Source organism: Rhipicephalus microplus, chromosome X (genome assembly GCF_043290135.1).
Source record: "Rhipicephalus microplus isolate Deutch F79 chromosome X, USDA_Rmic, whole genome shotgun sequence".
NCBI lineage: Eukaryota > Metazoa > Arthropoda > Arachnida > Ixodida > Ixodidae > Rhipicephalus > Rhipicephalus microplus.
Genome location: NC_134710.1, coordinates 357,672,889 through 357,698,776, shown reverse-complemented (window position 1 = coordinate 357,698,776; position 25,888 = coordinate 357,672,889). Strand labels below are relative to the sequence as shown.

At 47.0% G+C, this 25,888-nt stretch overlaps 1 protein-coding gene across 2 annotated transcripts in view; it reads right to left on the bottom strand.

Annotated features, from left to right (window-relative positions):
• The window catches only part of Sardh (Sarcosine dehydrogenase), a 168,515-nt gene that overhangs the window by 5,660 nt on the left and 136,967 nt on the right, over positions 1-25,888 (bottom strand). For both annotated transcript variants that reach the window (XM_037413481.2, XM_037413480.2), the window contains exon 18: positions 6,560-6,728. In XM_037413481.2, coding sequence (XP_037269378.2) covers positions 6,560-6,728 — 169 coding nt within the window. The remainder of the gene's footprint in view (positions 1-6,559; positions 6,729-25,888) is intronic.

Here is a 25,888-nt window from a genome sequence, read left to right as displayed (position 1 = left end):
CCACGACTAAGAAAAGTAGCTTTGAGTCGGCCGAGCAGTTACCCCTGAAGAAGGGACCGAAGCGGTCCCGAAACGTTGGGTCAGTATTTAGTTCTTAATTTTAACATTAGAAACTCTGGACTGAAAGTGGCTGGAGGGTTTATTTTATTCGTGTGCCTGTAGCTCTGCTAAAAGAAGTGGTTACTGTGGGCTTCAGTTTTTGCACACATTGTTTATAGCTTAATTCTGTCGCTTTGTGACTGTTTCATAGTTTTAAAATGTTTCAGCGTAGTGTGAAGAGCTGAAGACGTATTGAAAATGTGCACTTAGGCCTTATTGCTCTTCTAAGTTGTATCCTTGTGTGCTCCCCAGAGGACGTGGATGTGTGTCTCGTCCGTGTAGCTCGTTTACCCTTGTTCCAGACTGTTTCCATCTGTATACGAGTTGATTACCGATAAAATCTCTCGCCAGCTCTCTCTTCGAGCCCGCCGACATGTCTTCTTTCCTCGGGAGTTTACAATTTTAAAATTCGTTTGGTTCTCCACTGTCGCTGAATCTCACTCCAGCACTTTATTCTGCTTGTTCCGCACTTTCCTGATTTCACCAGGGAACAAACACGTCGTTTGGAACCTGAGCTGCTCGCTTCGGGAATGCACGGACAAGGAGCGTCAATCAGAAGAGCTGTAAAATAGTTCACAGTATCTTCCATAGTTTAGCGAGATAGCGTTTACGTGCCCCAGCTGGGATGGTGGCGCCACCTATTGGAGGGTTGATAATTTAAGGAACAATGAAAAAGGAAAAGAAAACGAGAACGCTTACCTGTGTCAACGCGCGAAGCATCGTTACAACTTTATTTCAGTAACAATAAAAGTAAATAAATGTGAACCACGCACCAAACGCGAGAACATTAGTGTTGCTGATTTGTTCACATCGATCTTCTAGTTAGGCCTAGAGATGTTCGAAATAGGAAGTTATCTAAAAAAAAATAACGCTAGCTTATCTGTAATATTCGGTCATCGAAGCTTACTGAAGGCAAACGAAGTGAACCTTTGAACAACACCACCAAAAATCACTTCAAAGCGGGCGTCCGAAAGCGCTGCCATTTTTACGTACGTCACGCTAACACGGTAACGTTAAATCTGGAAAATAGCACACGTACGGTAAGCGGTAAACGAGTAACGTACAGGCGTGAGCATAAGTGTGCAGGCCACAGGATAACGTGGCGGAATGCATCGACGCGCCATCTAGCGACGAGACGCCTACTGCGACGCGCACGCGCGTCCAGTCGTATCAGTTGGCCTCTGACGTCACTCTCTCCGACGCGCTCGTAGCCAAAATGACAACTCGGTGTCGCTGTCTGTGCTCCATCAGATTTGTGCCACTTTATCAATTTATTTTTTTCTTTACGTAGCAGCTACGATGGCGGTTCCTGGCTCGCGTCATTAGTTATACCAGTTTATTGGCATTACAAAGCGAAGCCAGTCTCGCAAAGCCCGATGAAGCCAAGCACAGAAGTCGATCTCAGCTCAGCTTGCTTTTGTTGCGTTAGGCGAAGTTGAACTAAAATGAGCCTAGTTATGATGAAAAAAGCTCAACAATTATGAAGACATAACTGACATATTTCAAGGCTAGTTAGATTCAGTTTAGCTCAACGAAACTACACTCGGTGATTAGTTATTAGTATCTTCTTGTGCTTTCATTCTGTGAGACCATAGAAATTCAACTTCAATTACTTTATACGTTTTATTATAACGTGCTCAATCACACCTAATTATAATAAGATTAGTATGATGATACCATGATCGACCATACTTCGTCAGAATTTTCAATGCTTACCTTGGTGCTGCCTCCTTAGCTTAGTTATGCATTATTAGCATTATTATGCCACGTGAAACTCCAGTATGTCTTGTGTGTGATTCCATACGGGGCTATTCAATCAGCCATAACTGGTAGGCGTCTTAAGTAAGACAAATTAGAAAATAATGAGCTTAATCTGTATGTGTCAGTAATGAGTAAATACTATCTTCCAGGGCTTGGCATCTCTACGCTCATGGGGAAGTCGACTTGGCTTAATTGGCCACGATAAAGTTTGCCTTGTGTGGGCTAATTTCTATCGCCTAAATAAATGATAGAATGATCAACTACATGCTTAATTGGATTTAGCTGCACATGTACACTGCGGCCTGAGGATTTGTTTTTCATACCTCGCAATAGAGAATGTACGTGTACGTTTCTCGACCCATCTGGGCGCATCGAAGCTTTACTACGTTTAACATAAAGAGCAGTAACCTGGACAGTGCTTAGACTGAATTACGCCCGAATTTATGAGGTCATACCGCGCTTCAGGCTAGATTAACATCGGCTACACTTACATTCACTCAACTAGGCTCATTCAAGTTCAACTTACTCTAACGCAACAAAGGCAAGCTGAGCTGAGAAAACTTAAAGGAATTGTCTACCGCTCGGAAAAAGTTTTCTGATTGTGGCGCGAATGAAAAGATCGTTCATCACAACAGCGGCAACGAGCATGCTTTCGTGCCAGAAAAAAAGCAATTATAATTTTAACTTGATGTTGAAAGTCGATAAAAAGCGACCAGTAGTGTCACCCAACAGGGAATGTGGTCAATCATGACAATATGCCGGTAGGACAAAAAAAAATCCTTGCAGGTAAACTTATTTTGCTTAAAAAGAAACACGTTTAGCTTGAAATTGTATTTTATTCACTTGAGGCAGCTTTAGCTTGCGCCAGAGACCAATTTCTGATTTTTTTTTCTCACGCGTTCAAATAGGCGCCCGGTGGCGCTGCCAGCGGTGTGTTGTCTTGCCTGCATTATGTACATACCAACATGCCCGCCTGCAAACGGCACAGAAACGCGACCACGGCGTCCGCCGCCGCTCATGAGAACAACAAAAAAGTGTGTGCGTGCCTAAAACGACCACTAAGGTATTTGTTTTATTAATAACCAAACTTGGTGAAGCCTGCAAAAACCGCATGCGGTTTCAGTTTTCGACTTTCGCCAGCACGAACCAGTGTGGTGGGCATTCATCCCACCGATGGAAGGAGGCATAAACGCGGACAGAAAAATTCTGTTTTAAAATTTTCTACGCACTTTCCAGAGAAACCGCTGCAAGGTTAGACACTTCACATGGTACGCTTTTTATTGCGACACAAAACAGGACGGTAGACAGTCCCTTTAATTTTCTGTGCTTGACTTCGTCAGGTTTCGCGAGGCTGGCTACGCTTAGTTATGCTAATCAACTGGTGTAAATAACGACGCGAGCCTGGCGCTGGAACCAGTGCCGTCGCAACCACTACGTAAAAAAAAAGAGAAAGAAAAACGGCACGAATTTGATGGAGCAAAGACAGCGATACCCAGTCGTTGTTTTGGCTACGAGCGCGTCTGACCCCCGTATTCACAGAACGCTCCTGGACTCGACTTTCACCCTTCACTTGACAGAGTTGAGCACTGCGCCGCTGCTCGGCTGAAAATGACGCGGCGCTACTCAAGAATAGCAGCAAATTATCGCTGATATGCAGTGACTTGCCCTGCCTAGAGATGGCGCTCCGATCGCCTTTCTCAAGTGAAGGTGGAGCATTAGGTGAAGGGGCGTCCTAGAATACGGGGGCAAGAGAGGCCTTCTGATACGACACGGGACGCGCGTGCGCACCTCAACAGGCGTCTCGTCGCTAGATAGCACGTCGGTGCCTTCGGCCACGCAATCCCGTGGTCTGCGCACTTATGCTGACGCCTGTACGTATCTGCGCATGCGCACTTCGATCCCGCTATCACGGTAAACCCGCTATCCCGCTGAGCCCCGGTATACTATAACTGTTTACCGTCTAATATTAATAACGCAGCTTTAAGCCGGTAATACAGTGCTTCTCGAACAACAAGAAGTTTCACATCTTGAGAACCTTCGAGCGCGAAGTGAGACAGGGACAGATAGGGAGGTAACTATCACCCGCGTTTTCTTTCTCTTTGTCCTTGTCTCAGTTCACGCTCCAGGGTTCTTAAGATGTATACTATATGTGCCAACTAGCTCGTCTTTAAGGCTTAAGTTTTACTATAGCACGAAGCATATATATTCCCACATCTGCACAAATAAACGATGAGACGGAAGCACTTGCTAGGGCCGTCCCTGAGCGGTATTGACAAGAGTAAATCAGACTTTACCCTCGAAAAACGCGAGCTTGCTTCGCTCTTAGCAAAGCGCGAAATTTATTGCGCCACCACGTTTCTTCTCCGTTGGCCGATGGATCGCAAACGTACACGGCAACCTACATTACGGTTGGCGTGAACGCACCAATTTGGACGACGTGCGCAGTCAGGTAGCGGACAGTGGAAAACTGCTGGGCTGTTATGCGCACGCTGTAGCGGCGACGCCACGTGTAAGACAGCGCTCGCTTAATTGTACGGCGAGTACGAGCGGGTACGTAAAGGTGATATAATGAGCTGTGATTATTGCAGCCGAATCAGAGCTGGCCTAGCATCGCAATAAAGCGTAGCTGCTTTACCAGACATTTTAATTCTAGTACAGAGGTGCCAAAGTCGAGTCGAATGTATCATTAATAGGACATCGCTATTCCTTGGGAATGTGGCAGCTGACTGTAATTTAGAACGATGTTCGATTGCAGAAATGACCATCCGCAGCTGCAGCAACGCACAAGGCCGCTGGTTCAATTCATAGCCTCTCTCTCTCTATCTGTGCGTGCTCGCGCATGTGTTAGTGCGTGCGCGCGCGTGTGTTTGTGCGTGCACGTGTGTGGAAATGGGTGGGCGGGCGGGTGGGTGAATGTTAATGTACTCCTACGACAAGGATAGCATGAAAGAGCCACCGGTTATACCATACGGAATTTCCAGCACACTGCTGCAAAGATTAACGCGTTTTAGCGGCAATAATGAGACGCGGTGTGTCGTGTCTTGAACTGATAAATCACGGCCGTTGAACATGAGTAAAAACAGGAATACCACCTATCAGCTATACAGCGAAGGTGTCTATGGCTGGGATCCAGGATTTTATGTTGTCCACGTGAGTAAATCCCCTAGTTTCCTATAGGGAACAGTGGTAGCACTATGTATGATGTATGTATGTATGTATGTATGTATGTATGTATGTATGTATGTATGTATGTATGTATGTATGTATGTATGTATGTATGTATGTATGTATGTATGTATGTATGTATGTATGTATGTATGTATGTATGTATGTATGTACAATATAACTTGTACCAGTACTTAACATAAATTAATTCACGCATTATTGTTTTATTCTTGCGCTGAATGCTAATAAAGGGACACTAAAGGCAAATAACTATTAATGTCAGAGCAAAATTTCAACGTATGAAAACGTCTAAAACGGCATTATACAGCAGTGCCCTAATTACCGAGAGGTTAAGCTAAAATGCATCACACGACGTGCGACACGATATTTTGCACATGATCCCTATGACACGAGAGTACCCGACTACAATTAGTCACGGGTAATCAAACTAGCTGCAATAAGGTAAGAACCTTCTGTGCTTCGAGTGACGTAACAAAATTCTACATGTCCGTTTCTGTTTGATTTATGGAAAGAACTGCCTAAAATTACTATGGAGAATGACGCGAGTGATTCATAAGTTCCGTTTTTGTCTGGTTAGGCCGTAACGATGGTGCCACCTAGCGGGGCCCAGTTGAACCGAGCGAGCTATGGCACGGCTGGGCTAGACTTCACCTGCGCGCTCCCTTCCAGGAAAGAAGCGCGCGCAGGCGCAGTCTAGCCCGGCCCTGGCTATGGCCGGCGTTGCTGCTGAGGCGCCTTCTATATACTTACACTCCGCTGCTATAGTGTCGGCGGCCGCGCAGTAAAGGCGGGCAGCGTTGGACACGGCAACAGTGACGTCTGAAATACCGCCTTCAAGCAAGTGATTTGAAGAGCGCTAACGCGATGCGGACCACTAAAACATGATTTCATTTCAAAATAATCACTTCCCTAGCGCAAAAGTACGAGGTTTCTGGGCCGCTGTTTCAACAATTAACGCCGACTTAATGTTTGCATTTAGTGTCCCTTTAAGCGAGGACAATACAAGGACACGTTGAGAACCATGTCTACGCAAGCTAGCAACTCGCTTACTCGTATTTGACGATGTTTGACACAAATGTTAACAATTCGAAAGAAGAAGATAAAGAGAAGCCCGAAAGAACATCCCATAAAATTAGAATTAATCGATTGATATGTGGGGTTTAACGTCCTAAAACCACCATATGATTATGAGAGACGCCGTAGTGGAGGGCTCAGAAAATGTCGACCACCTGCGGGGTTCTTTAACGTGCACCCGAATCTGAGCACACGGGCCTGCAACATTCCCGCCTCCATCGGAAATGCAGCCGCCGCAGCCGGGATTCGATCCCGCGACCTCATAAAATTAGAATAACATAAACGACAAACTCTGATGCCTTCGTGAGAAAGTTACACTTAAGGCAAATTACACTGTACGCCGCGCTTTAATATTTTCATTCCAGGTATATGTATTCTATTCGGTGTCCTTTAGAAGCGTATCTATAGAGCAACGGTGCCAAGTAATTTAACCACTCACTCATCAACGGTGAAGCAGGCGATGCGCTTGCGCAAGCCATCTGCCTTCTGGCGCTCCAGCGCCGTCCGGCCCAAGAAGTCCACGTCCGACTTCAGTTTGCACGTGAAGCCCAGGCCGGCCTCCAGCGGGGTATCCTCCATGCGCAGGTCGGCGTGCCAGTGCTTATAGCCTGCGCACAAAATACAACGCAATCTCATCAACTGAGTGTACACTGTAGCGCTGTGCACGGGCCGCCTTTCCGAGCCCAAACCCGACCCGGGCCCACCGACTGCACCGAAGGCCCGTCCGAGCTCGATCACACAGAGCTGCGAGCCCGCCCGGTCCAGCCTGACATACAAAAACAAAACCCTGGGCCTGGCCCGGCGCTGCGCGACGAGGTTTGCTTCGGAGACAAGATATCGTTTTCCGATAATGTGGCATTTCATTCAACGTATCAAAGTGAAACATGCATACGAAAACGACATGCGACACTCCTTATATACACCGATTACAAGGTGTCGCGTTAAAATAACAACGTGTCCAATTATTCGGGCTTCAGTGAAGTACGGCGTTCCTGCATCACATACTCCACCGCACTGAAGTTCCGTTCGCTGCTAGCACTGGCAGTCGGAATTGCCAATATATTTTTCTCAGGCGTAACAACCTTGGGATATTTAAACTCCTCGTTATTCCAGAAGTTTGGTACCTAAGATACCGGACGGGGGGGTCATTCCATAGATATAGTCACAAAACTCATTTTCCGTGCTCATCACTAAGTGTTAGAAAACAATATTTCGGCCTCGATACGGGCTTTGCACCTGGCCCTGCCCACCCGATAAATAAAAAAGCTGGCCTAAGCCAGACACGGGCTCGGTTTTCGGGCTAGCCTGGGCCTGTGCACACCTCTAAAATAAACTGGCTCGTGTCCCAAACCAAGGAAAGCTCGACCACCCTTTAGCCCTTACGATCAGCCTCACATACGCCCACTGCAAATGCTTCTCCCATGTTTAGCCAATAAACCCGGACATGTGCCTCCTGCGGCCACGTTATTTCCACAGACTTATTAATGTCACCTGTCCACTCTGCCTCCCTCATATTGCAATGCAGTCTGTTGTCAATATTGACGAACGATTACTTTGCAATCACGTTGCCCGCATTGCACACAGAAAATGTTTTAGATGATATTGCATAAACATGCACATTGAGCCGGTAAACCACTTGCAGACCGATTTTAAGCCCACTGCGTTAACTGCGTAATTTATTGCAAGATGTTACACGTACGAATCACTGCAGATCACAGCGGCCGCAGTCGAACGAGTTTTCAACCGAACGCTCCCATTACATGTAGCATTGTACTACGATGCGTAGCACCTGCGACCTATATGTCCAGTCTACTTCACTCAACCTCCGGTGGACAGCGAGTGTCGCCTGCTTGAGTTGCAACGTGCTCGATATGGACAAAATCTCGGCGACAGCGTATGTATTTTGAGGTTCCTTTTATCGGACACCACGAATTGCCCAAGCTGCATGCATTGTGCGCTGCCAATCTATAGCGATCTATAGAGATGGTCGCTGCAGTGAGCTCCGGGCTCTCGCTATCCGATCAACGCCAGTATCCACGCGTCTGCGTCCCAACGTCAACCCTGAAGACAAAATCATATAGCCCAAATTTACATTTATGTGCGATCGTTCTCAAACACCTTTTTGTTTGCCCGCATAACCTTTGACTTTTGCAGATTGTCAGCATACAGCAGAACAAACTATGAACGGCTGGTATAGTGGTGCGACCACTGTCGGTGCGGACCTTGACCACTCCGCGCGTTAAGTCTCCGTTGCCTGACGGCGCGCTGCCGGCGTTGATTGCAGAGGCCACGGAGAGATTAGTGCCGCTCAAACCGCCAAATACGATGTCATCGCCAGCAACGCTTGTACCTTCGACGACATAAAGATAACATATAATTACCCGTAGCTGATTTCAAAGACAGCGCGTCGCTTAATGTACAGTGCGATTGATTTGACGATGCTGTAGTCCAAATTTCTGTTTTAGTGTCCGTTTAACACTAGTTTGTTCCCCAACCAACTTTGCTCCCTTCTCGCCTCTTAAAGGGACCGACAACTGCCCAGAACATGAAATGAGATGACTGCACGGATGGAAAGATTGTCTGTCGCAGTGATTCAGACCAACCATACTTTTCTCGTAAGAAGTAGAGTTATATTATTATTTCTTCATTGAAGATAGCATGGATGGATGGATGGATGGATGGATGTGGCTGAAACCTTTAAATCGAGCGGCGGCTGACGCCACCTAGCCATAATACTTAGTGAACTAACCATTAGATTTATCTTTTTTTCCATTTAAATAGTGAGGTTGAGGATTCGTACTTTGCAGTGAAAGGTTTAATTTTCACTCGTGCCTTGACTTTAGCCACCAATCAGATAACCTCCTTCTAGTTAAGTCTACCCGCTTAAAGTCTATTTTGCCCTCCCTGTCCCTAAACCCCTGTGCTTTGAAACTCTGCGCCATCATCCTGAACTATAGGGTGAAGCCCTTTACAGAACATTATCAAGTGTTCGGCAGTTTCTTCTTCCTCTCCACACGCATTGCATGCTGTGTCTACACCTTCGTATTTGGCCCGATATGTCTTGGTTCGCAACACTCCCGTCCTGGCCTCAAACAGTAGAGAACTACCCCGAGTATTATCATAGATCCTTTCCTTGGCAATTTCCTGCTTAAAAGTTCGATAGATCTCTAGTGCGGACTTCTTAATCATGCCAATTCTCCACATGTCAGTCTCCATTTCCTTCACTTTCTTCTTAACCGATAGTTCTTTTTGTTTTGGCCACCTGCTGTTTTCTAAGTATTTACCAGTCAATTTCCTGGTTCGCTTCCTCCATTTTGTATCGACATTCTTCATGTACAAATAGCTGAAAACCTTCCTAGCACAACGCTCTTCCCCCATTTCTCTCAATCGCTTCTCAAATTTTATCTTGCTGCTAGCTTCCCTGCCCTCAAATGATGTCCATCCCATATCACCTTGTACTCCCTGATTTGGTGTATTCCCGTGAGCTCCTAAAGCAAGCCTACCTATTCCACGTTGCTTAATTTCTAATCTTGCTTGAACTTCTGATCTCATGCACAAGACCGCATTGCCGAACGTCAGCCCAGGAACCATGACCCCTTTCCATATTCCTCTCACAACATCATACCTATTGTAATTCCACAGTGCCCTATTTTTCATCACTGCTGCATTCCTGTTACCTTTAGTCGTCACGTATATTTCGTGTTCCTTTAGGTACTCGGTCCCATTGCTTATCCATACGCCCAGATATTTGTATTTATCTGTTATCTCTAGCGTGACCTCCTGTATTCTAAGCTCAAGCAAAAAAAAAGCAAAAACAGCATGTGCCGCCACCTGGTGGCAGAAATTTCAATTATCCGAGCTGCCCTGTCACCCGACCGTCAACTAGTGTACACGGTCAACAATTTTTCTGTTAGTATTGAATTATTGTTTGCTACTTTATAGTAACAAATATCACTACATAAAAATGAAAAATGTACTTATAGACCTGCGTTAGTAGTGCGCAATAAAGCGGCGCTAATTTCGCGTGACGTAATCATCCCGTGCTCCTCAGCGCATCTTGAGCAACTTTTCTACGCGCTCATGAAACCGTCCACGTAGTTTCCAGGTTGCTAACATTTTGGGGTGACGTATTTTTTTTACCTACACTTTGTTTCAGAAATGGCGCGCAGAGACGTTTTCCGTGACTTGACTTGGCTCGTGTGTCGGGAGAGTAACGACGAAAGACGAGCCATTTACGACACAGGCGCATCAATCTTGGGCGCAGGCGCCCGCAATGCGGTACGAATACAGTGAAGCTGTGTAAGGCCACATCGTCTCAATGTAACGGCTTGTTATTTTCAAAAATACTTATAAAGCTCAAAATAAACGTGGTTAAGCATAGTTACAGGAACTCTTGCGAAAGCAGAACAATAACAGCATGCACAAGTCCCTAAAGGGCCACCTGCCTCTCTATCGATTCTCAGCGTTGCTGGACAAAAAGGCACGTCGGTGTTCAGAGCCGTTCAATTCGATCGAAAAATACAGCTTATAAAGTAACTACGTGCTTTTGGGAGTGACTACTGCAACTGCGAACACTGAGAAGGGTAAGCTTTCAGTCACGCTGGAAAAAAAAACTGGGTAGAAAACAAATCAGTTGTCGGTGCCTTTAAGGCAACCTTTAGTCGTACACTGCAAACAGGGGCTGCATATTATAACGCACTAAACTGTCGCACCAAAAACATTAGCACACAAAACAGAGCGGTATTGGGCGCGACGCTGCAATCGCTATGACGTGCAGGGTTAGGTAACGTGATATCACCTCGCTTTGGCGAAGGAAAGCGGACGATTGAATGCATTGTTTTTTTTAAACCATGGTTTCACGGCATTTTCTCTTCTGAACAGCGCTACTTCACTCTCACTTCATGCTTGCGGAAGTCTAGAAACTACTAAATGCTAAAAAGTGCGGTAAAAGTTATCGACGGCATAGTACTTTTCTGTTTCGTGCCACAGCGCGCTACCTACGAAAAGTAATGAGGCGTGAGCCTTCACATTTACCCCTAACCTGCTTGGATAATGGCGCAGTCACCTGTATGTATTGTTATTTCAACCCCACACTAACCACAAATGTTAATTCCCAAAAGCAAGATATTCTGGCTCCCGCACGAGAGCCATGTTCCCTACGAAAAATGCATGCACAAACAGCCCGGTCATGTATGTTTTAACATATATACTCAAGACAACATCTCTTTCGGTTGTCTTTGCCTTATCACAGTCTATTTCGTGGCCTAGCCAATAACTTGCACGTGTTCGGTCAGCGTGTCCAATGCGACCTTCTTTCTTACACCCGAAATGTGCTGCTTGAGTCGCGGCATGCTGAAAGTTACCACTTTCATAGGCATAACTTCCACCACAGGCTACCTTTTATGCTCATGTCTTTTCCCGAACCACACGCGGTTCGACTTCTGTCCATGGTGTTCCTCGCTCGCAGATTATGTCTGTACAATGAGTTCATCACCAGCGTTACTTGCTCTTCTCGGTGTTTTACGCTAGAGGCAAAAAACGTTGCCAGCTTTACACAGTAATTCATCTTCTAACAACAGCCGCGAAATCTCTCACTGTTTATCAACGAAGCTGTAAATACTGGACGCTGGTACTTCCGCTTAAACGAAATCACCAAGGTTAAAGCATGTTAGGCCAGACCTCGCAGCATGCACAATCAAGTGCGCCAAGTAATATGACCGGCTAGCACACAGTGCACGCACACAGGGCAGTTCACAGTGCATACTATACCGCAATCGAACCCGATCGGGACCGTATTCTTCAATTGCGATTGGCACCTTAGTAGACGCTCCAAAAGTCGGGCAATCATTAGACAGGTTCGTCCCTATATGACTCGATGGCTACCGAAATTGCACCACGCGACAAGCGTAGACAACTGGCGCCGTACGAAGCAAAATATAAATAAAATGGCGCCGCAGGGAAAACTGTGCGCAAGTGTAACGTGTTCTATTTACATATTCTGAATGAGACGGGCGTGTGCATACAGTTCTCTCTCATTTGCCTCTAATCATTTGAGAAAGGTTGCAGCTGCATTGCTTTGCTTGCCACAAAGCGGAGAAGCCACTTGCACCATGCTTCGTAGGGCTATGCATGCTAGAAATTATTTGCGCATGTTTGTGTCAACGACAGCCCATTTTTAGAAGCAAACCTGAAATAAATAAAGTTGCATGGTTGCAGGCATTTCTTGCAGCAAACATATGTTTCATTACCGCAAGCACGCACTAAAGTCCATTTGATGCTTAGTTTCAGTTCGACACAAAATGATTGATTACCAAGAGCCGCATGCCCCGCCACCGCGTCTTCCATATCGGAGGCCATGTATATCAGATGATGCCGGCAGTCAGCATTACCTAAAGAATTAGAGGACGTAAAATTTTTTAGAGCGGTTATTTCCCATTTCTTACACTCAGCGACGGAGCCGTTGCACAATTTTACGGACTTAGATGAAGTGATCTATAGGAATAATAGTAAAAAAGCAGACTCTAAAAGCAGCAGAAGGCTAGCAATCCAACCTTGCGCGTCACAGGAATGCATCCGCATGGTGGCGCCAAGGCAAGTTTTTGCGCCACCATACACGATATTTCTGATTGATTGATTGATTGATTTGTGGGGTTTAACGTCCCAAAACCACCATATGATTATGAGAGACGCCGTAGTGGAGGGCTCCGGAAATTTTGACCACCTGGGGTTCTTTAACGTGCACCCAAATCTGAGCACACGGGCCTACGACATTTCCGCCTCCATCGGAAATGCAGCCGCCGCAGCCGGGATTTGAACCCGCGACCTGCGGGTCTGCAGCCGAGTACCTTAGCCACTAGACCACCGCGGCGGGGCAACACGATATTTCTATTAACACTATAAAGGCCTGTAGACTAAAACATTGCAGGACACGAAAGTTATTAAGAACAAATAATAAGTCATATTATGTGGCACCATATAAACTGCTCTTAACTTGATGACTTGAGAAACCAGTTATCGATTTCTTGTAATTATACATGCAGAAGGACTTGTTTTTGGGCTAGTTGGTACCGGATCCAATTCATTATGTAGCGCAACAAACGAGAAGACGGACACCAAGAACGGCAAGCGCTTGTGGTGTGTCGTTCTTTGTGTCCGTCTTGGCGTTTCTTGCGCTACAATATGCGTTTGATGTCGATGTAACTTTAGCAGCGGCAACGTATTTGTATAACGGCGTAAAACTGTTCTGCGAAGATGACCGGCGCATACCGTCCTAGCAGTTTTGCCAATTTAATACGCGTATTGACTGAGAGAGAGAGAGAGAGAGAGAGACACACACACACACACACACACACACACACACACACACACACACACACACACACACACACACACACACACACACACACACACACACACACACACACACACACACACACACACACACACACACACACACACACAGAGAGAGAGAGAGAGAGAGAGAGAGAGAGAGAGAAAACTTTTATGCACGTAGGCATGCCATAACCAAACACTTATGCCAAAAACAAAAAAAATGCAAGACCTCCAGAAAATTTCGGCAGCTCCCAAGTGTCACGAGGATCATCGGTATGCGTAACATGCGGACGGAAGGTGACTACGGTGTAATTTCTTTCTGGAGCTAAACGTCACTAACAGACGCTAAGGATATGTACGAACGTTGTACAAACAGACATATGTTGAAAAGTCGGATCTGTTGTATATAACCAGTTGTTTACAGCTGCGTGACGACGCCAATAGCAACTTGGGTATTACCAACACCAACAGCGGTAAGGCTGATATGTACCACTAGTGATTGCGAGGATGCTAGCCCTATAGCTTACTGCATACGGAGGTGCCCATAAACGACGAGCGCACAAATTTACCCACACAACAACAAACGCGCTTCTAGGAGCGCGCCCTCCCTCCCGAAAGTGCAGCTCCCTCATGTATACTTCTCACATATTTCACTCGCCCCGAAAACGTAGCCTCCGCGGGCGCGTCTGGTTCCCATGAAGGAAAACAAGTGAAAGAGGGCGAACGGCGAAATCCTCTCTCGGGGCTGGGTTCGACCCCGAGACAGGATGCCCAGAGCAGTATACCACAGTGTAGAGGTGGCCGTACACTGTGGACGGGACTGGCTGCAGAAACGCGGGCATGTCTCCCGCGGGGCCCTTTTCCTTGTCGCGTTTTCCCCTTGCCGCCGCTTCCTGCAGGCGCCGTGGAAGCGCGGTGCCGCGCCCTTCGTAGCGATTTTGCTCCCCCTTCCCGTCCGCCTCCTTGGCGAAACACGGGAGGCGAGAAGAAGACATCCCCCGCTACTGGGTCACAGCCTTCCCACCGGAGCCCGCCGACATAAACACGGAATCCCCAATGAGCGCATGGACGCGGCACCCTCTCACCGACTTCGGTCGTTCCACACAATGACGGCAAGGAGAGCGCGAACGCAATTTCGTTCTCACCGGCCGACGTCGACCTTGGGGACTAAATGAAACGGTGTTCCGCGCATGGCAAGTGCTTCGCACATAATATACCGCGGTGGATGATTCTCAAGATCGACACTCGGCGCAGCATTATAACAGCAAAATTTCTACCACTTGCTCACGGCCTCAAAGCACTGACAGTGGTGATTCATTCTAGACAAAAAAAAAAAAAAGGAGCCCACTCTATGAGGAACAAGGACGTCAGGAAAGAACAGATACTTCGTGCTCTAACTCATACCTCGTTTAGTACTTGGAAAAGAAACCCTCGAAAATCGCCTGGTGGTGACATGTGAAAAAGGGACATAAAAGCTGCCGCGCATGACCTCTGTTGTACTCGTATATCAATACGCCCCCGTTACTCTTTGCACAATTTTCACGACAAAGCCCTTGTGCCATTGCAGAGAAGGAGCGGTCAAATCGCGACGAGGTATAGTTAGTGCAGAGCATATAGGAACGAAACGTGCTTTCTGAATGATATACGAGTGTTGTTTATCAATGGTTCTTCGCACCAGGCAGTATTAAACAAAGAGAGCGAGAGCCGGTAAAACGCTGACCAACACGACTGCCGCTAGAAGTCTGCGCGGAATACTTCCTAGCACCTGCGCTCGTCAGCATATTGAACGCTAGCTAAAGAGAGCTGAAATGGGGTTGGCCATGCACTGGACACGCTTCTGTTATACTGAATATTGCATCCGAATAAGAAGATATTGGCGTTCGGATAAGAAACTTTATCTATAATAAAACATTAATTCCTTGTTGTGTATGAACATATTCCCCTCGTCTAACGATTTCTCGAAGGGTCGCCTAACAACTCGTATCTTTATACATTTACAATTGCCTAGCGACCGACGAGAAATTGTAGTGTACAACCCGATTATCTACATACCCGTGAACATGCATCCGCTGCCGACACGGGGGGGGGGGGGGGGGGTATTTACTGGCGTAAGCTTGGAAGTAGCTTGTAAACAAATAAACTATAAATAACAGTAATGACAAAAAAGCTGACCATAACACCGTCATGTCGAAGATTTCAAGAATCAACAAACCGCTCAATAATGTTATAAATCGAGGAATGAATTACAACCATAAGCGACGAAAACTAACGACAGAAAAGTGATAAACACAGGCAATTATTTCAAATCTGCCTCCATTTTCCGCGCGTCATTCGTTCCTGCTTCAATTGAAATCGTCCACTACAGCAAAATAAGCCCGCGAGACTTGGGCAACACCCCAAGTCCCCAATGTCCAGATGACCTGCTGCGTCCCGCTTATAGTGAAAACGTGAGCATCATCAATCCGAATGTTAGATACTAAATGAAGTCTCGTTACATCGACCTGCCGTAGCGGAGCACGTCACGCAGATTGTAATTGTGAACGCGGCGCTTCTCCGGACAAGCCTTCGTACCGCTTCATCACAGATAATACCGGACCTATTCGTGCTCGTGTTCCCAAGACCTTGACTGGCCGCCAGCCATGCCTCCGCCGGCGTTTATCCATGCGCCCGCTCTTGCCGTAGGGGATGAGAAAGAGGAGGCCGGCATCGTCATTCTAGCACAAGGCGGTACGCACGCATTGCCGAGCGCTCGCAGCAGACGAGGTGGCGCCTGGGCTCGCTGGGAGAGGGACGACGGCCGACCTCCAGTTCTCTGCGAGGAGTCACCCGGCCGCCTCTCGCGCGTACTTAGGACGCGCGGCGGAACGCGGACGTGTATTGCGCCCCCTGCGTGTATCCGCCGAAATTATGTCGGAGTGGTAGCGCAGGAAAATCCTTGAAGAGAGTGATAGGCAGAATTTGACTCCTTCTGAATTCCCATCTCTTCGTTCTCCGGGCAAACGCAGAACACACACACACACACACACACACACACACACACACACACACACACACACACACACACACACACACACACACACACACACACACACACACACACACACACACACACACACACACAAATGAGGGCCTCATTTGCCCCACGCACCTAAGGGGCCTTCATTCTGAGCACGTACTGTGTCAATTTTCATGAAAGAGAACACGCGAACGCATGGCCCACACGCTCCGGGGGTTGCTTGTAGCGCAATAAATCGGGAGCGATAGCACCCACAGCCTCTATTCCTGTCATCTAGTGGCGAGCAAAACAACCAGACATGAGCGATATAAAACCGGCGGCAAGATTGCGACCCGCTCCCCCGGCTTCAAGGTGATTACGCCCGGTCTCTTACTTAATCGCCTTGAAAGGGAGGCGGTTGCTATGATTGCCGCCGGTTCCACGTCACCAATGACCAGTTGTCTTGCTCGCCAGTAGATGTCAGGAATAGAGGCAGTGGGTGCTATAACTCCCGCTTGAACAAACTACAAGCAGCCGCCTGAGCGTGCAGGCCACGCGTTCGCGTGTTCCCTTTCATGAAAATTGGCACTGTACATATAGCTTTAGGCGCAAGATAACCGATCAAAGTATTCTCCATTTGACTACGGCCATCAGGATTAGACGCCACATGATCGAGTGGCTACTGGCAGCTCAGAGTTCAGCCATCCCAGTATGACGATAATACTTCGAAAGGGTTGCATATCCACTCTCGGAATGTTGACAGTTTAAAAATGAGCGGGCATTGATTTATATGTGGGGTTTAACGTCCTAAAACCACCATATGATTATAAGAGACGCCATAGTGAAGCTTTGACCACCTGGGGTTCCTTATTACGCACCCAAATCTGAGCACACGGTCATATTATACAGCACTTTCGCCTCCATTGAAAATGCAGCCACAGCAGCTAGGATTCGGTCCCGCCACCTGCGGGACAGCAACCGAGTAGCTTTGGACTAGACCACCGAGGCAGGGAAAAAGTGAGCGGGCAGCTTGCGTAGATGCGTATATCTAGATTTTTACGGGAGGTCGGGCAAAGAAGCCACAGTGCACGTTATAAGCACCGGTCAGCGTTGGCTATTATGACATTTCTGGTATTATATGTTTACTGTAGTGCGTCGCTATAGCAGGTGTAAGCCATTCGGTCAGTCCTGTTGCCTTGAGAAGCATCACCCGGTGAACACGTCTACATGTAGACGTGCACGCGCATATAAAAGACAACGGCGAGGCCAAGCTTAGTGGGTATGTGCCATGTGGGTAAAGAAAACACAGCTAAAGTGCAGTAGTGGAAGGAGCGCTGCGTAGCCTCATCTCGGAGGACCATGTATCATCCCGAGGCGAGAGTGAATACCGATTGCGTCCCGATATCGTTGTAGTGTTCGAAATGAACCACCGACGAAAAGAAAAACGATTGCTGGATTCAAAGCCTCAGGTTATCTCAATTAAAGAGAGAGAGGCGAATGGTTCGCCGATCCCTTCTTCAGCGAAAGGTTACGGTCTCCCCTCACTCCATGGGAAAACACACAGCGCAGTTCTCACGCGAGAGCAGTGCCGCTTGGACCAGCATCGCCGCCGCCCGCGTCTCGTCGTCACGGGGCACGCCGGGTCCCAGTCGTCACACAAACGCGGACGAAAGAGAAGGGGCGTGGCAAGGGGGACATCGCAGTAACGTGACACCGCTTTTCGAGCCCAAGGTCCCGCGCATACCGACGTCCAGACACGACGAGGGCAGCGGCGACGAAAGCGGTCCCTGCTGGTGACGAGGGGGGCAAGCCCGAGAGCACCGCACCCTCGTCGCACCCATCCATCGCTAGAAGGACGCTAGCACACACACGCACTAGTGCTGCGTGGTGGCGCTGGAGCACGGCGGCAAAATACAGCGAGCGCACGAGAAAAAAAAATTGCGGAATGTATGGAAGCCACAGTCCTCGGCTGTCGACGAGTGCGTGGGCTCGTCCACACCCGACGACGACAGTCACGCAGATGAAGACGACGCAAGGTTACGCCTCTCGCTGAACAGCCACGGCAAAGCGCACACAGCAGACGCGAAGGACAGCACACAATGCCGACCGAAGAGGTGAGCTAACGGTACGGGCACACTCGATCATAACCAAGACGCCAAGTGTCCGTCCGTAAGTGTGCAGACGTGCTCCCAACCAATGCGAATTAAATACAAAGGGCTCTGCCGGAGCGAGATATTTCGTCATCGTTAGTATTTTTACATTTATGAGGCTCCGACAGCGCCTTCACTGTGAAATCACCATCTGTGTAAATCACTTCACTGGGCAATATGCACGACTACTTCACTGAAGACAAAGTTCAATGTAACTACCGTCCAGTCACAACGCCGTTATATATGTTCTCCCAGCAATCTACACACGCAATAGCGTTTTAGTTAAGCGCGCCAACAGCCTAGTGCACGCAACGAGCGAGAGAGAGCAAAACTGCGCATGCGCTGAGCGTAAGAGACATACATGCGTTTGCGCGAGCAAGAGATGCGCACGCTAGATCTCCGCGCTTACGTTGCACCTTCAACGGCCGCCGCGTACCTTACAGGCGACTCTCGCGACATCTCGAACAGCCGAGACCAAAACAGACAAGACGGCTGCGGCCAATAACACTGCGGTTAGACTGTACTATACGGTGACCATTCATATGTGATATGTGCGGTTTCACGTACCAAAACCACCATATGATAATGAGAGACGCCGTAGTGGAGGGCTCCGGAAATTTGCACCCAAAACACGGGCCTACAACATTTCCGCCTCCATTGGAAATGCAGCCGCCACAGCCGGGATTCGATCCCGCGACCTGCGGGTCAACAGTCGAGTACCTTAGCCACCATATAGACTACCACGGCAGGGCGATAGGGTGGTCGTGGCGGCGAACGAAGTCTGTGTGAATTTCTGTGCATTTGAAACTTAAATATGTAACCTGGAGCCAATAGGTGAACAGCTGCAGTGAATTGGGATCGCTGCTAAGCTGGAGCGCGACGTTGGACGACTAGACAACATCATCTACGAAGAAGCAGGAACTCGATGTTGACGTGAACTACCACGACATATTTGTGGGTTGTGTACGTCGCGCCGTGTGTGTGATCCCTTCGAACTGTGGTGGCTGCTGCGTGTGTCTAACCGAAAAATGTCTGAATGATCGTTTGCAGAAGCATTCCAAGGGTTATAAAGTAAAGGTTAGTTCTGTTAATGCATTTAGCGTGCATGTAGATGCACGTCTGTGTTCTACCAAGCTCAGGTGATTTTTGTCGCACACAGTGCCCTCATTATGAAAGCAGCAATCACGTCGTGAAGGATAACACGTGAAGACGCTGCCGCCAATGGGGGCATTTTTGTATTTACGCTGAACAACTCCAGTTTGGTTGTTTTTTTTCTTTTGTCTCGTGATCTTGAAAAATGTCTGTGGCAAACAATAAATTTTAAATTGGCAGTAGGCGATCGTCTTCGCCGTCTCTGTCCCTCATGCTGCTAGTTCACTTAGCCTAAACACCCAAAAGCACTATCGTCGTCCTCGGAAAAGATCGCCTTGTCTCATGCCCTGACTTATGTGTTGCGTCGACATATCGGTTATTACAGCTTCTTGTTTCTCCAGGAGATGGCGTGAAGCAACACTCAAAGGCAGGCCTGTTGGCGCTCAAGTGCAGTACACGTTTCAGATGTTGCGCACGGTAAACTAATGCTGTAGGACGCAGCTTTAAACGTTGCGTACGCAGCGCGCAGTACGTTGCGGACGTGCAGCCTTGCGTACACTAAAGCAAAAATATCTCACGACTTAGAAGCGTGGCGGTTTAGGCGGTGGATACAGCGCGAGAACAGATCGACGACGTCTCCATCTTGTCTCTTTGTCGTCGTTCTGTTCTCACGCTATATATACCGTCTCTCATGACGACGCGATCAAATGCGTGTTGCTGACTGCGTTCGATTAAACCATTTCGAGCTTTATATCTGCAAATTTTTAGTGTTTTTATACTAACTGCGAATGCCCGCGAAATACAAAAAAATATCACGTGACAAGCCCGCTCACACGCCAGTGCGCACGATGATTCTTGTGCTCCCCAACGTTCCGCGTACGAACGACCATAGCATTTGCCCCAATGTGCTGTCTCGACAGGGCCGCAACAATAGCGGTGGCCTTGCGACGAACACGTTTTGCTATCGGCAACAAAAGCGGTAACCGTTGTGACTGCTTACCACTGCCATGAACCAGTGCGAACGCTATATAGCCATCACCAGAATCACGTCACGTGGTATTTTTTTTTTGTATTTCACGGGAACTTGTATTTAGCACACTAATAATTAACAGATATAAAGTTCGAAACTGTGTAATCCGAAAGCGATCTACAACGTTACTTATTGAAAATTTTGACCCACATTTGTATCTTTAGTAGTTAGTTAAAAAAAGTCTAAGTGAACAATAAACACAAGACATAGTCCAATTCACTACACACAACGGTCAGCAACATGTATTTGGTAGCGTCATAATTGCGTGTGTCGGCATATTTTTAAATATATATATATATATATATATATATATATATATATATATAAACAAAATCTGCGTTCACACGTGCACCCACACGTCGACAGCTGGGCTATTTGATGTAAAGAAAAAAAAAACGTAAGCGTACGATACAACGTAGTCATAACCAAGAAGAGGTTGGGGGCGAGCCCGGAAGTAACGTAACTGAATTATCGGTCCGGAAAATTACAATAAACCTCCAGCAGTCATCTAGCGGCGCATGAGCGAAGGTTAACTACAACGAATAAAAACGCAACAAAGCTAATTACTTCGTGAAGCAAATCACCCACAAAACACATGACATTTTTCAATGTTCCTTTCACAGTAGTATAGCTATTTTTGAAGTATGCTTTCAGTGCTTACTATTCCTGTCACAACTGTTCAATTTATGTTTTCCCTCACGATACCAATGCTAAAATAAGTTCCTTTCTTACACCATGTATTTTATTTCTATCGCCTTTCGGCATGGTTTCAGCTCTGTATAATGGCTATAACTTGCTTTGTATCTTGTGATTATTGCATACATTCTGTATTAATAACATAATTAACGTTTAACTTCTGCACTGCTCAATGGTTATATGGTTCTCATGTCCTGTTATTATGCTTGCATGTTTTTACGTCTACATCCTTTTTTTGTGTGTGTAAAAAATTACTGTATTGCCCAATTGCAACGCTCTCGAAGGAGAGTAGCAGTATTGTAAATAAATAAATAAATAACACCAACAACGCAGAGTCGTGATTCCTCGTCGTGGAGGATTACGTATACGCTGCTTTCACGCAGCTGTCCTAACGATCCAGGACAACGCCTTCCAACTTTCCCTCTCCGACCTTTATTTTTTTTTCAACGGTATATCAATCCATGCAGCAAAAACCAAAATGAGGGCGACGGCGTGACGCGCATCACCGTCACGTCGTGCACGTGTTTCCTCATTCGAGTATTTGCATATACAGCACGGAGACGCCACCGCCATGAAACACTCGTTGCGAAACTCATCCGGTCACGAAATATGCGCGGATATCAGTACAGAACATGGAGAGGAACCACCGAACTTCCTCGGTACACGCGGCCGACGAGGACGCCCGCACGATGCTGGCGGCAAGCTTCCTAACCAAACTGACTGTGATTAGTGTCAGCCTCGGGACTGTGTAAGTTGCCCGTCGACAATCGAAATTCGCCGGGCTGCATAGTGCATATAGATTGAGCTCGTATATAGGCCTGCGTAGGTTTTCCCCCCTTGGAAAATGGCGGGGAGGAGAGGGACAAAGTATTATTCCCGCCACTCTCCCCCCTCCCCCCCCCCCCCCAATCGAGTCTAAAACACAAGATTCTTCACAATCGGATGACAAAATGGAAAATGAAGCAATGACGCGTTTCTCATAATATATAGCTTGCCCTTGGTCCGTGGCTTTCCGACAGTTAAGACAAGAAATAAAGAAACTTGGCTCAAAGCAACCAATTGCAAATGTTTCATTCAAGCACACAATTCATTACAGCTACAACAATTACTACACCACGAAGGTTTCTACGGGATAATTCTAGTGTCATCGGTTACGTCTATACGTCACTCCCCTCCACGTTTTTGATAGCATTGCTCAGCCGCAGAAAGCAACAAGCAGACCTGGTATTTTTAGTGAGAGTTTTGCGACCTGTCACGCACACTAAGCTGACCATATATAACGATTGTTTTCCAAAACTTTCGCCCCTTATGTTACATGAGTTGTTCATTTCATGCGATACCAATCTCAGCGCCACTTTAAAAATCGCCATAAGTGCGCATCAGTGCAAAGTGGACATTTTTATCCGAGCATAGTATCTTAAATGGCAACCTGTCCGTTTCTACGTTTGTACTTATTCTTGTCAACTGCGCAAGCGGATACGCAGTCATCTCTCTCTCTTTCTGGATATTATTGGACAGTGTATAGTGCCATCATCATCTCCATCAGCCTGACTACGTCCACTGCAGGACAAAGGCCTCTCCCATGCTCCACTAGTCAACTCGGTAAGGTGCTTGCTGCTGCCACTTTATACCCAAAAACTTATACTCTAACCCACTTGACTTCTTTGGGAATCCAGTTAGTTACCCTTAATCACCAGCGGTTATCCTGTCTACGCGCTACATGCCCGGCCCATGACCATTTCTTCTTCGTGATGTTTACTATATGGTGTCCTGAACACCCGCTAGTTCCCTGATACACTTTGCTCTCTCCTTGTCCCTTAGGGTTACACCTATCACTTTCCTTTTCGTTGCTCGCTGCGTCTTACTCAACTCAAGTTGAAACCTCTTTGTAATCCTCCAGGTTTCTACCCCGTATAGGTAAGTACCAGTAAGATGCAGCTGTTTTATACCTTCCTCTTGAGGAATAGTGCCAATCTACTATTCATAATTTGAGAATGCTTACCGAATGTACTCCACCCCATTGTTACTCTTCTAGTTACTTCAATCTCGTGGTTCTGCTCCGCGATTATTACCTGTCGTAATTAGACGTACTCGATTTCCGGAGCCCTCCACTACGGCGTCTCTTATAATCATATGGTGGTTTTGGAACGTTACACCCCACAGATCAATCAATCAATCATCAAGTAGACGTACTCTTTTACAACTTCAAGTGCACTGCTACCTATCTCGAAGCGCTGTTCTCTTTCGAGGTTGATGCACATTACTTTCGTTTTCCGCGGGTTAATTCTAAGTCCTACCTTTCTGTTCTCCTTGGCTAATTCAGTAATCGTGAATTGCAATTCGTTCCCTGAGTTACTCAGCAAAGCAATGTCATCGGTGAAGCGCAGGTTACTAAGGTACTCTCCATAAAATCGTTTCCCTAACTCTTCCCATTTTGTATATAGGCTGGACCAAATTTACAATGCATTTCCCTACGAGAATGTCTTTGGTCTACTACTGCTACCTGCTGTAAAAAGGGAGGATACCTCGCGAAATACTTTCGCCTTTTTTTAAGCACAGCTGCATCTGTTGGTGCATCGCCGTCGCTGCCAGTGATATATTGGCACAGCGAAGGATGAAAAAAACAACAACGAACGAACGAACAAACGAACGGATGGACAAACCGACCGACCAACCAACCAACCCACCGACCAACTGACCGACCAACCGAACGAACGAACAAACGCGGATAATAAATGACACTGACAGCGAAGAGAGCTATAGATGGGGAAAGCGAAGGAGGAGATTGGCGACCGAGGAATCAAAGAGATGTACGAGCGGAGGTCTGCATGCGGCGATTGTGGCAAAATGCGCCCACTCATCAATGCAAGTCGCCGCACCAAAGATCGTCCGCGCTAGCCACGCAGCCACCAGCGTTCTCATGATCAAACTACAAAGTAGCCTCAGCCAATTCTCTCTGGACAGTGAGCGACGCAACAAGTTGATTGGCTTCATCTGCTGTTGGACGAGCTGCCCGAGCAGCGGACTTAGCGAGACGTCGACGCCAGAATTCATAGGTTCACGCCGCCACCACCGAGAAGACATGTCTGTCTCGGATTTTTTGCTATTACAAGGTATCGTGATCCTCAGTGATCCCCCCTTCCCTCCCTTGTTACACCCTAATGTATTGACGCGTGAAAAAAAAAACGTATCGCATAAAACATTCGGTAAAAGAACTCAAGTTCTTAAAGCTACGTTGCTTGTTACAACGGCTTCCGTCAATAAAGTATCTAATCACGTTCATATGGTAATTAAAAAATAAAGAGAATAAGTCGCAGTGAGTGTTAACCAACAAGAAAGTCTAGTATAAAAAAACCTCGAACAAATCTAAATTACAAGCAAATTCAGTGTATGCAATCCGTTACATACAAATCTACTGTCAAAATAGTGCATATGAGAAATACATTGATATCCGTGACGTCACACTAACGCCTTGACCGCTGAGTTATGGCGCGAAATTCAAGAAGTGAAACAATGTCTTCCCGTTTCTGCGGTAGTAATAATTTGAAGGAAGATGAACACTGAAGGACTTGTAATACTACTTCAACAACTAAACATTTAGCGCCCGTTTCAAGTCAACTTTCCAACTTCCCAAGTTGCTGAGTAACTTTTCAGCATGGTCCTCAGCTGCAAAGACCGCTCATGCTCTCCGTTATTAACGCACGGGGACAAACCGATTACTTTGTCAACAATTGAGGCTACTGCAGAAAATGGGGCAGACGCCAGGAGGCGCTTGACGAGCACTTCGATGCACAAGTAAGTTACTGCGCGGCTCGGCTTCAGGGTTTTATTACTGCGGCCACTAGGGCTCTTACGTATAGGCAGGCAGTCTGAACGGCTTTTCTGTGCGGTTCCATTTAAGTTGATCTGTGTACTTTCTTCGAAGCAGCATGTTCCTTTTGAAAGTGAGTAACCTATAAACATGCGTACATCGACCACCACCCCATGGTAAGGTCGACCAGCATTCGACCTCAGGAGTGATAGGCCATTGGGACACCCAACCATGTCGGACACACGCGACAGTGTAGAGATTACGAAAGAGGTTCGAGTGATGGAAAACCGTCGAGCGAACTGTGAATGCCAGCGGATACTATACTGACTGACCAGTAAATCTTACTAAAAAGGCCATGTTGTATACGTATATCATCCTCGGAGGCCCGGCAAATCCTCCAAACCTCACTGTATACTACCCGTTCACATAACTCAGGGCAAAGTTTCTTTCGCTAGAAAGTTAGTGCGCGTATTTTTACCCACTGTCTCCATTTTAATCCTGACGAATGTCTGGATAGCTGCCCGGGCAGTTTTTTAAGAAGGATAACGTTGACCAGCGGGGTTCCCATAACACTATCACAAAGAACGACTAAGTGTAGTATCAGGCACTTCAATGGAATCAATACAGTTTGAAAACGGCACCGCGAGGGAGAAGCCGACTTG